Source organism: Glycine max, chromosome 2, assembly GCF_000004515.6.
Source record: "Glycine max cultivar Williams 82 chromosome 2, Glycine_max_v4.0, whole genome shotgun sequence".
NCBI classification, from domain to species: Eukaryota; Viridiplantae; Streptophyta; class Magnoliopsida; order Fabales; family Fabaceae; genus Glycine; species Glycine max.
Window position 1 is genome coordinate 41,274,281 of NC_016089.4, and position 12,536 is coordinate 41,286,816.

The 12,536-nt window shown below is 31.1% G+C and overlaps 1 protein-coding gene and 1 pseudogene across 1 annotated transcript; one reads left to right on the forward strand and one right to left on the reverse strand.

Moving 5' to 3' along the window:
- The first annotated feature begins 5,656 nt into the window (after positions 1-5,656).
- On the forward strand, positions 5,657-9,427 carry LOC100802516 (zinc finger MYM-type protein 1-like; annotated as a pseudogene).
- A 937-nt stretch (positions 9,428-10,364) lies between these two features.
- Positions 10,365-12,168, reverse strand: LOC100801109 (probable polyamine transporter At3g13620). The gene has a single exon (XM_003519133.5). It carries the CDS (start codon positions 12,009-12,011, stop codon positions 10,599-10,601), a length of 1,413 nt encoding a protein of 470 aa, XP_003519181.1. The 5' UTR covers positions 12,012-12,168; the 3' UTR covers positions 10,365-10,598.
- Between the last annotated feature and the right edge of the window lie 368 nt (positions 12,169-12,536).

Consider the following 12,536-nt stretch of genomic DNA (forward strand, 5'->3'; position numbering starts at 1 on the left):
CTCCAAGTTATTCTTGAGTCATTTAAATTTTTTATTCTTAAAATTATGTAAATTCATTTCTATAACCATTCTTTCTTTACTAAAAACTATTAAATTCTCATTTTCTACTTAAATTCTTACAAATTGAATCATTTTAAATCTTTCTTTATTCAAAATCTATTCACCAAAACATCAAATTTCACCAAAAATTGAAAATCCATATTTCTCCTACCCGAACCACCAACTTCTATAACAGAACATTGTTTCTGTTCAGAAATTGTGTATAGCCTTCTATATTTCCTTCCTAAAGTCTCCTCCCCTATCCAATGGTCCTCCCAAAATAAGACTTCCTTGCTCTCACCCATAGGAAACTGCATTTTTTTGGCTTTTAATTTGCAGGACCGTTCTTATATTGCCCCGAAACAAGCTTTAAAACTCTTTAAAATGAGAATATTGTTTTTAAGGATTTCAGGAAACTTTGGGATAAGACTGATTTTGATCTTTCTTGGGATAAATGATATTACACTGAATACATTTTTTTTATCCATAAAAATTAAATACAATATCAAAAAATTTACAATATTCACATATCTTATCTAACCAACTAAGTTAGACTCTCTTAGTATACAATAAATACATGATTTCCTTATAAGATATTATCTATTGTAAATAATTTTACTCCATTTTCTTTCCTTGTTAATTTGTCGTTTTTTTAGCACCACCACATTATTTTAGCCAAACACGTCAGTCTTTCTTTCCTCATAGATGCAACAACTCTTTAGGTAAAAATTAGACTTGACTGATTCTCTTCATTTTTGTTGATGTTTATTTACATATTTGACCCCATTATTTCTAAAGCTTATTAAGTATGTTGATCAATAACATGACTATTATGTATGACAGCTGAAGGAGGAGAACTGAGAGTATTTCTAGATGGTTTGGCAGAAACTAAAGATATGTGTAAGTACATTAACGAAAACTCATTTGGCCAATCTGACATTATCGAAACAAGTGAACATTAGAACTTCTATTGTCAGGTTATTCACAGTCTTTCTAGAGAATAAAACAATTCTAAATTTGCAGAAAAAATTATGACAGAGTTCAAAAAGTGATTGCTAACAATTCTAACAAAAACAGTTAAATAGTTAAGCTTTGGGATTTTTTGTTATAATCATGTAACTTCATGATTCTGTTTTCAGTATTTACCTTTTCTAAACTCGTCCTCAAATGCATCTTTTGGGATTTTTTGTGCGTTCTCTGAAGACTGTGTTCAGAAAACGGAATATGAGATCTTTGAGGGCATTCATGAAGGTGGGAAGGGGATTTTATCCATTGATGTAGAGATCTTTGAGTTTGCTCCACATTTTCATTTGGTGGAGGGGAAAAAATAGATTGGAGATACATTGGAATATGAGAAAATATTGGTAGAGGCCATAGGCTCATTTTTTAAAGATTTTGTTTGGGTTTGGCAAGGTGACCAACAAGAGCTCTCACAATAGGTAAAGCAACAGTAGCAACAACAATCATAATTAGTTTAGGATGTCTTTTGCATTACTATTTGTATGTGCATCACATAATATGCAATTTAGTTTTCGTATATTGTTGTCCCTGCATATATATTTCTTTTGTTTTTTTATGCCACGAATTTATTGTATTCATCTTGCATCTCAAACTCTGTTGGCAGATGCTCAGTATGAATGTTATATGTATGTTTAATGGTTAATATATATATATATATATATATATATATATATATATATATATATATATATATATATATATATATACCATTAAACTAGCATGATACTTGTATATTCGCATGGATGACTCAGCTGTTTTTGGGTAGAGAGATATTATTTGAATAAATGAGATATTATTTGTGTTGTTAGTATATTATTTATAAAATACTAAATTATAAAGTAAAAGAAAATGAAACTGCTAACAAATTAAAAGTATATTTATTATCAATATATTGAAGAACAATGACAAAATAATGAATAATAATGATTTATTTGAATTGAATGTATTTTATTTGAAAGAAATACTTGTAATTAAAACAAGATCAAACATAAATAAGAGATACAGATTGATTCCTATGATATGAAATAAAAAAAATCAAATAATATCAAAAGATTTAAAACATCAACTTGGTAATATCATATGATAAATTGATCTAATAATAATAAAAACATGTGAATAAATCAAAGTGTTTTTCTTAATTTAGAAAACAAAATTAAAATAAAAAATAAAATAAAAGAATAAAAGTATATTTTAAGCTTATCATTATATGTAATAATTTAAGAAAAATGTATAAGTGATAATTATGAATAAATATAACAACGAAGCGGCCATGATGAATACGTTGTCCTCCACCCTAGTCCCAACTCCCCCAACATTCTCTCCATCCCCAATTTTTGATCACGACATTGTACCCATCCGTGGATATATTTACTTCGTCTCCATCCTGGTTCACTGAAAATTGTTACTACTTTATGAAAATATATTTGCATATATTTTTAGCCTAAATTTAAATTTAAAACTAACTTTGGATGTCATTAAATATAATTGAAGAAGCCATAAAAATGGAATGATTCTTAACATAAACTCAACTCATTACAATAATAATAAATATGTCAAGTGTATTTCATCTCAAAGTTAGATCAAGTCCAAATGAATATTCATGGGTATGAAAATTCTTGTCATTTCTAAATTTGAAGTTATTTAAAAAATATTTTACTTTTACAAACTATTTTTTGGTGGCTTTATATATCAATTTTTAATTAGCTAAAAGTTTACTATTTTAATAATAAATATGGTGTTAGTAAATCATATATTTTTTAGAACAAATATTTATCATATAATATTAAACAAAAAATTAAATTTCATATTTTACAATCTAACACCATAATATAGAATGTAATAATGACAATAATATTATTTTTTTGAAAAAAAATGAAATCTTATTTTATTCATTTGTGTATGAGTATTGTATGAGAACAATAATAATAATAAAATATTTAGTTATAGTCTCACAAATATTTCTTATTTTACTTAAAATATAAAATTGTATGAAAAATTTATATTTAAATTTTTTAAAAAGGATTTACTTTAGGTTAATTTTAAATATTTTTTAATTTGAAATGATTATTTATGAAATAATTTAATAATTTACAACTGTATTATACAAAATACTATTTTTATTAATTTTTATTATAAAATTCATCGTTTATAAACAATATTTTGAATAATTTAAAGGTTAAATTACCAAATAGGTCTCCAAACTATTTCCAAAATTTTAAATAATTTTTTAGACTATTTATTTATTAATTAGGTCCCTAAACTAAAAAAATAGGTCTTTTGAGGTTACTTTTTTGGCGTTTTTAGAAATCCTGGAAACTTATATTAAAAAACATTTAGATGATCATGGACCAGATTAAAAATATATTTATAATATCAACATTATAACAAATTAAAAAATATTTTAATCATGATAATAAATTTTAATGTGATTTCAGATAAGATAAAAACTTATTTTATAAATTTTTCATCTTATGTATTTTATTTTATATATAATTTCAATATGAATAAATTTTAAGTATAAATAACAATATACAAAATTTCATTAAAAAAAAATCAATATATAAAAGAAAAATTGACTTACATAGGAAAGAAAATGTTCAATAATTTACATAGTGAGAATAAATGAGGATAATAATGATTTGCCTAGAAGGTTTTGCCTAACAATGACAAAAAATAAAAGTAATGCATACATAAATAAAATTAAATCATAGAATTAAAAAAATATTTTTTATTGCCAACAACAAAATAAATTATAAAAATAGTAAAGTCAATCAAACAAAATCAAATACTATACATTTTTTTTACAGCAATCAAATACTATACTTTTTTTTAGGGGAATCAAATACTATACATTAAAAAACGTAAAGTTGGACTTCAATAAAGTATTAAACAATGTTGGATTTTATAGCCACATTTGTCTATTAACGCTAACTAATAAAATGATCAAATTGAAAAAATTTCACGGTTGTTTTGTCAGACATATACCGCGTCAAAATTAAAGATTCTCCCCAAATTCTTGTGACAATTAAAAAAAAAGAAATTTAAAATATCACAACTAAAATATTTGACTGAAATTATATAAAATTAAAGAACATGCCTACTTGCGTGGTATTCTCATTGAAATGGTCCCTAATTGAGCAATAGCAAGAAACAAAAGATTTTTTTTTATTTATTAAAATGCAAAATGAATGAATGAATTTATTAAAGACAAACTCAGTTTTAGCACAAATGTGAGAGTACAAAAATCTGCAGCTGAAAATGTGAGTAAACAATAGAAAACAACCTATACATAAGGAAAAATGATCGTGAAATGCAAACTTCTCTTGTAGCTTCCTCCTTCAGCATATTACTAACTTCAAATCAACCAACGATCCAAAGGTTTCCATTGGACCAGGAAAACGTATCTAGTCTAGCCAGTACCCCAAACAAAATGCAAACAGAATCAATATTCCTTTTATTCTATGTTTGGCTTTTGACGGTTAAAATATGGGCCATCCTCAAATTAAGCTCATGACAGCTCCAAACCTATGTGCCCACCATCTGTTCGAACATATTCCCTTGCTGCTTGTTGATATATAAAATTGCTCCTTAGATTTATCTTCTATAATTTGTCTTCAACATATTCATAATGCAACCAAGTATTGAATGTGTCAAAGACTTTCAAATCCTTCACTATATTTCTACAGCCCCTGGACCGATCATGCCTACTAAAATATTAAATAAAATCAATAGAAGCAACAAATGATTGAACTCAATAGACAATTTGAAAGAAACAATCATAATGAATGGCTCCAATGAGTTAATTAATTCCACTTTGTTAGTTTCCATTACCAAGATATTGCATAAATACTCTATTCTGGAGCAGTCACATAATCAAATAGAACACAAATAAATGTCAAGAAACATGGTTAAACACCACTATATGCATATCATTGGAGAAATCAAATAAGACTGCAGATTTGCAATTAACATGAATAGTGATAAATACAACTCATTAACTACCAAACAAAAGTATTAGCAATCAATAAATATTTGGAGTGTGAGATGAAGTTTCATATAAAGTACAAGTGAAAAAGTTAAGTACCATATAAATGAGAAAAAAAAATCATAAATTTAAGTCTTAAGGTTTTGGGTTAAAGTGTGGTGTCAAATTTTCATGTGATTATTTATGGCTCATCAGTGTAAATCTCCTCGGTGTTTACTTCCCTCAAATTCCCCAACAATATCAAGTTAAATTTATGCTGCCACATACCTACTAATACCTCCTCCCACCTTGAGTAAAGTGTATTTTCAGGTACTATGAATTGGACCTAATACACCTTGCTACCAGTGGTCACCCCTGAAACAGTGTAGAAGAAGAGGAAAATAAGAATGAGGGGAAAAAAAACAGAAAAACATGCACTGAATGAGGGGAAAGAAGAAGGTCACCAACATGAGATTTTTATGAAAAATCTTCTCTTCTCTCACGGTTTGACAAGAGTCCTCACTGCTATGGGAGCAATTTTCAGAAAAAGCAAAAGAATAAATGTTTGTGCTTTTGCTAGAAAAATAGTTTTTTTCTGAAATCATTTGATTTTCTCAAATGAGCAATATCGAAATGGGAAAGCGGGTGTTAACATGGATTGCTTCTTGTAAAAACTCATCAAAAATACATCCAAATAGTTTCGCTCAATTAATTTGATACCAACAAAAATCCAGCAACATAGGTATGATGTAGACCTCGCCCAATGTTTTTAACCCAATCGCAATCAACATCAACAAAGGAAGAGGTAAAAAAATGTGAGTAAAGGTAAAAAAAACTTACCCAAAGCACAAGCTTCAAACTTCTGAAATGAAAAATTGAATGAAAATGTGACACGTGTCCAGTAAAAAGGCAATGTTTATAAACACTAGTTTAATTGGTTGTAGTGACTCAACTAAGCTGCACCAAAGACTAAAAAACTACAATAATCCAGTCTATTGGTTTATTTTTCATTTATAATCTGGATTGATATTACGGTTTAATTTAATAGCCAATTTTTTATCTTTTCATATTATCTATTTGGTCGTGTGAAAGAAAGAAACTAGTTTTATAGTATTCTTGAAACCGTTATAGCAGATGAAGTACTTGCTTTTGTTGTTATACGTTTAGTATTACAACTTTTGGCCAAGAAGTAGTGATAGAAAAAGGAACTTAGCATAGGGTCTGGATATATGAATAAAGTTAGGTGGTTTATGAGTAATGTGATTTTTTTCCCCTTAAAAAATGGGTTGTCTTTTTTAGAATTTTAGTTGAATAGGAACCCTGATACCAAAAATGCGAATCATGTCCATGATAAGGGACGGACCCACGTTGAGGTAGATTGTGGCTATAGCCACACTAGAATTTTTGAGATTTTTTGAGTTTTTTTTTTTATTTCAAAACGACGCCATTTTGATTAGTAGGTTTTTTTAAACAAAACTTCCTTCTCTCTCTCGTTCACTGTTGTTGTGCTGCACCTGACCTAGGGTTCCTCTTCCTCAGAAATCTGAATGCTAAACGGTGAACTGCGTCTCTTCTTCCATTGCGTCATGCGCTGTCGCCGCCATTGCCCCTCTCAACCTCTCCGCCTCTTCCCTTCCACCATTCCACGACTTTGTTGAGGTAAGGTTTCCATGAAAGGCCTTGTTTGCTTTTGCTCTGTCCATTTTGTTTCTGTTTCCTTCCTCTTTCAGGGACTTGGTCCTTTTCCTTTTTCACCAGATAAACCTCAAAATTCAACTTCTTGCAATGAATTATTAATGCACAGCTAAAGATAACAGTGGCTTTGAGTTAGATAATTAACTAATTTTAGTGGTTTCATTGTCTTTTTATAGGATGAAGAAATTTTTTCCTGCGCTTTCTAGAGACAAAGCTACTTCTTCGATAAATCTAGAAGCATCAGAAACTCAACATCCAAGTGAGAGTATTAAAGTTGTTGATTATGAATTGTTGGAAACAGATCCAGGAATTAGGCCTCCAATTTCAAGCTATCATCCTGACATCCAAAATGAGGTAAGGAAAACTTATTTAAAAATAGGTCGTCATCAACCTCCTCATAATTTCATTTACCCTTGGTCTCTTATAGGTAATCAAAGACGTAGATTTGGCAAAAATTGGTTTAATTTGTATAATTGGATTGATTATAGTGAATCTAAGGACCTAGCATTTTGCTTGCCATGTTTTTTGTTTAAGAATGTCTCTAAATACGGGGGAGATCACTTTGTGACCAAGGGGTTTAGTGATTGGAAGAATTCTCAAAGATTGGCTAATCATGCTACTTCTTCCAATAGTCATGTTGATTGTGTGCATATGAGTTATGCTCTCATGAACCCAAACCAAAGTATTAAGGCCGCATTTGTTAATCAAACTAAACAAATGAATTCTGAATATTGTGTTCGTGTAAACACATCTCTTATAGCTACTAAGTTTCTTTTGAGGTGTGGCATGCCATTTAGAGGGAGTGACGAGTCCTTTAACTCTTTATTTAAGGGGTCATTTCTTGAGTTGGTGGACACTTTAAAGGAAATTAACCCAGAGATAACTAATGTAATAGATTATGCTATGGGCAATAACTTTATGACTGCTCCTACGATTCAAAAGGATCTTGCTGCTGCTTGTGCATGTGAAATAACTCAACAAATTGTATGTGATGTTGCGGATGATGTATTTTGTGTTTTGATTGATGAATCCAATGATGTTGCTGGTAAAGAACAAATGGCTGTTGTTATTCGCTATGTTAATAGTGAAGGTTTCTTGGGATTGTTAGTGTTAAAGAAACAAGTGCTAAGTCACTTGAGGAGGCACTTGAGAAGTTGTTGTCTATTAATGGCTTGAGTTTATCTAGCATAAGGGGGAAAGGATATGACGGAGCTAGCAATATGCGAGGTAAGTTTGGTGGTTTGAGAACTTTAATTCAAAATGAAAATCCATCCGCTTATTATGTGCATTGTTTTGCCCATCAACTTCAATTAGCACTTGTTGCATGTGCTAAGACTCACAAAAATGTTAGTGGTTTTTTCGGTAAGGTCAATATGCTTGTTAATTTCATACGATCTTCTAATAAGAGGCAAGAATTGTTTTGGGACAAACAAGTATCTCAATTTGCTAAATTGATTGAAGAGGATCAGATAGAGACTAGTAGTGGATTAAATCAAGAATTGTCTATTGCTAGAGCGGGTGACACTCGTTGGGGTTCCCACTTTAGGACTCTCACTAGTTTGATGACTATATATGGTGCCATTATTGAGGTACTTGAAGAAGTCGGGAAAGATACATCATTTGAAAAATATGGTGAAACTATGCTTTTGCTAGATGTGCTTCAGTCCTTTGATTTTATTTTCATGTTATACATGATGGTTGAGATTTTAGGATTTACAAATGATTTAAGTGTAGCGCTACAAAAGCGTGATCAAGATCTTTTGAATGTTTTATCACTTGTCAAAGCCACCAAAGAAGAATTACAAGAAATGAGGAATGATGGATGGGAAGAACTTATATCTAAGGTTATGGAAATTTTCAATAAGCATGATATTGATGTGCCTGATTTGGATGCACCGTATGTGCAAGGGAAGAAACCTAGACGACATGCTACCACTTCTAGTGTTTCTAATTTACATCATTATAAGCATGATTGTTTATTTAGTGTTTTAGATTTGCAGTTGCATGAGCTCAATGCTAGGTTTGATGAAGAGAATACTGAACTTTTACAATGTGTTTCATGTTTGAGTCCCTCATCATCATTTGAAGCTTTTGATGTGAAAAAATTGTTGAGGATGGTTGAACTTTATCCAAATGATTTTGTAGATGAGCCGGAAGTGGTGGTGCGACATCAACTTCAGAATTATGTTAGAAATGTTTGATGTGATCCAAAATTTGCAAAGTTAAAAGGACTTTCAGACCTTTGTGCAAAGCTTGTGGAAACAAAAAAGTGCAACACATTTGGTATAGTTTATAGGCTTCTCAAGTTAGCTTTAGTCTTGTCAGTAGCAACTGCAAGCATGGAACATGTTTTTTCAGCTATGAAGTTTGTGAAGAGTCAACTATGTAAAAAAATGGGTGATCAATGGTTAAATGATCGTCTTGTAACTTTTATAGAAAGAGATATTCTTGGAACAATCAACAATGATGTTATTTTAGCTTAATTTCAAAAAATGGGTAGTAGACGATTTTCATTGTAAATATATTTTATTAAACAACATTATTTCTTATTTTTAATATATTTTAGTCTATAATTTCTTTTATATTTTAGTCACACTGATATTTATTGTCTGAATCCGCCCCTGTCCATAATCCAGCAAAGGAAGATAAGGGAGGGACGAAAAGATTGCAAATTTAATTATCTCAGTCAATAAAAAATTAACAATTAACGATAAATATTTATTTTCTAAAAAAATTAATTAACATTTGTTGATAAAATTAATTAACATTTGTTTATTAAAAAGTTTAAAAAAATCCCATGCTTGACCACTCGAGGCTTTCCTATCTGCCTTGCATATCGGACAAATATTTATGTCCACTATACCTTTGTCTCCGTGCATCAAAACTCCTTTGACAGGAATTGCTTGATGACAGGAAAAATAATTATATATATAATATTATATATATATATATATTATTTTGTAGTATTATTTATGAAGAACAATTTGAATTGTGATAAAATGTTAATTTTAATTAGTTTTAATTTATTTTAAAAAAATTAAATGGATACACAAATAACTAAGCAAATTAAATATATAGATATAAAGATAAAATAATTGAGTTTTTAATTACATGAGAAGAAAAATGCTTAGTTGAGTTGAGAGAGCCTTAATTGAAAGAAAAGAGAATGTTATCACCTTTACTTCTAATATACAAGTAAATTAATTTTTAAATATAAATATTAAAAAATACTTTAAATTTAAAATAATTTTTTGAAAATAAGTTTTAAAAAAGCGTTTTTAATATTTTTATTCCATCGATAAAATATCACCGCTTTTAAAATGAAAAATATATATACAAGTTTTTTTTATTTATTATTTTATATGTTTCACACTAATCAATTCTCATCAACAAAGGGAGAAACGTTTTACTTTACTTAAAAAAAGGATTTAAACCTAGTTTGTGACAACTGACAGAACTCTAATATTGATTAAAAAAACTCAAATAAAATAAATTTTAATTATTTTTTTATTCTAAAAATAAAAATAATATCAAAATATTTAAAACACCTTCAATTAGTTGAAAACTTTGACACTGATTTTCTAAACGAAACGCTCGCCTTAACTGTAAAGTACAGCTCTACAGAATTTGTGACAAAGACCTCCACTAAAACTGACCAAGCACATGTCTTTTGTCTCTGAAAATGATTTAGTTTTACAACACTATAAATGATTTGTTTTTACAATTAAAGAAACGAAAATACACACGAATAAACAAAAAATAAAAATAATTACACAGGGAATTTTTATTTCTTAAAATAGTTTAGAGTCAAACTGGACTTAATCTAAGACTGCTACTACACTTATACAGCGAGAAAGATACTCTGAAACTCTGATTGAAATCACAACACATACCTTTGAAAGCCATCATCATCTTTCTCTTGTTCAAACTCCACCCACTTCCTCGTCTTGCAGAGTTTTATGAACAAAAAAAACCCAATCCCAGCCACGGTCATAACCCCACTCACCAAATAAACAGTTTTCGTAGCAATAACCATAATCAAAACCAGAAACCCAGACGGAACCAAACACATTACCACCAAAAGTGGAAGCTTCAACGGAACACGATAAGGCCTCTTAATGGAGGGAGATTTCCACCTCAGCCAAAGAAACGAGGCGAACTCCAACAACATCCCCAAACTGTACAAGAAATTCGCCGAGGAAATGATGTCGGTGAAGTCCATGTACGACACACCAATCGTTATGATGGTCGAAATCAAAATCCCCAGCCACGGCGTATCGAACCACTTAGACCGAACTCCGAAAAACTTAGGTAATATTCCGATCTCCGCCATGCCGAGAATCTGGTATGCGCTGCTGCTCAACTGTGCCTCGAAAAGTCCAATTGCGGACAAAACCGCGCCAAATTCAATCCATATTTTCAACCATTTCCCCGCGATGATCTCCGCAGCCTGCGCGTGGAAACCGGTTTCCCATTCGGTTTGATCAACCGAGACCGCTCCAGTGACAGCAAATAATGGTATCAAGTAAGACACGCAAGTGAAAATCACAGCAACAAAGAGAGCCAAAGGAAAAGTCTTCTGCGGTTCATCAACTTCCCCTGCTAGAGTACTCACGTTGTCCCAGAAATTCAAGTTCCAGAAAAGCGTGTTGAAGAACAAGTTCCAATCTTTCTTCACACCCTTTTGACCTAAACTAACCCACCTATTAGGTTTTATCTTCGGGATTGCGATGAGGGACATTAGTATGAAAGGTGAGAGGGAAACGACGGCGAGTAAAACGGCGACGTAGCCGACAATGGTGAGACCGGTGTAGTTGAGGAACGAAAGAGCGAGGGTTGAAGAGAGAACCGCCACGTGGCGGGGCCAACCGGAGTTGAAGATGGGGAAGATTTTCTGGACGTATTCGATGCAGAGGATGGGAAAAGATGCGATGTTGATGACGCCGCTGAGGAACTTCCAAGTGCCCATGAGGGAGCCGCAGAATGGGCCGAAGGCCCGTTGGGCCCATAGGACGAAGCCGCCGTTGCCGGGGAGGGCGGTGGTGAGCTCGGCGGTTATTAGGGCTTCCGGGACGCTCCAGATGAAGGGGAAGATGAGGAAGCCCAGGAGGGCGAGGAGGGGGCCCGCGGCTTGGACTGCGGGCTCCTCGCCGTAGGGCCCGCCCGCGACCTCGAAGTAGATGAGGAATATCAGAGGGATTAGGGTTAGTTTCTTAACGTTTTTTGGGGTGATGGCGGTTGCGGTTGTGGTTGGTGCAGATTCTGCACAAGAAGGGTTTTCTTCTTCGCCCATGACGGGTTAATGCTTTCCTGTTTGGAATTATTGGTTTGAAAAAACGAGAATCTGATTATAGCTGCCAAGTGCAAATAATAACAACTTAACAAAGTCAAGTGTGGACCTCCCTAAAGATTTTTTTTTTATATATATATAAAATTTGTTCACATGTTTCTTACTCTTGGTTTAATTGCGTTTTTTTATCACCATTCTTTTATGGCTTTATAAATTTTTTGTTATTAAATTATAAAATTTATACATTTTATCATCTAATTTTTTTAATCTTACATATCTTGTCACTTAATTTTCAAAAATTTTGTGTATTTTTTATATTATTATAATTAATTTTTTTAAAAAAATTGTGTTGTATAATGCACATTTTATTATTATAATTTTTATACTTAGTGAAACAAAAGAGTGACAAAACACACAAATTTTTAAAAGTTGAATATGAAAATGTATAAAAAATTTTAGTTTGGTAGCAAAATTTGTTCAAACATAAAAGATGAATGATAATTTTTTTCTTTTTTTATTTGTAGTTTA

Coding starts and splice junctions, on each gene's coding strand:
- LOC100801109 (XM_003519133.5), bottom strand. CDS start 12,011: ATGGGCGAAGAAGAAAACCCTTCTTGTGCAGAATCTGCACCAACCACA.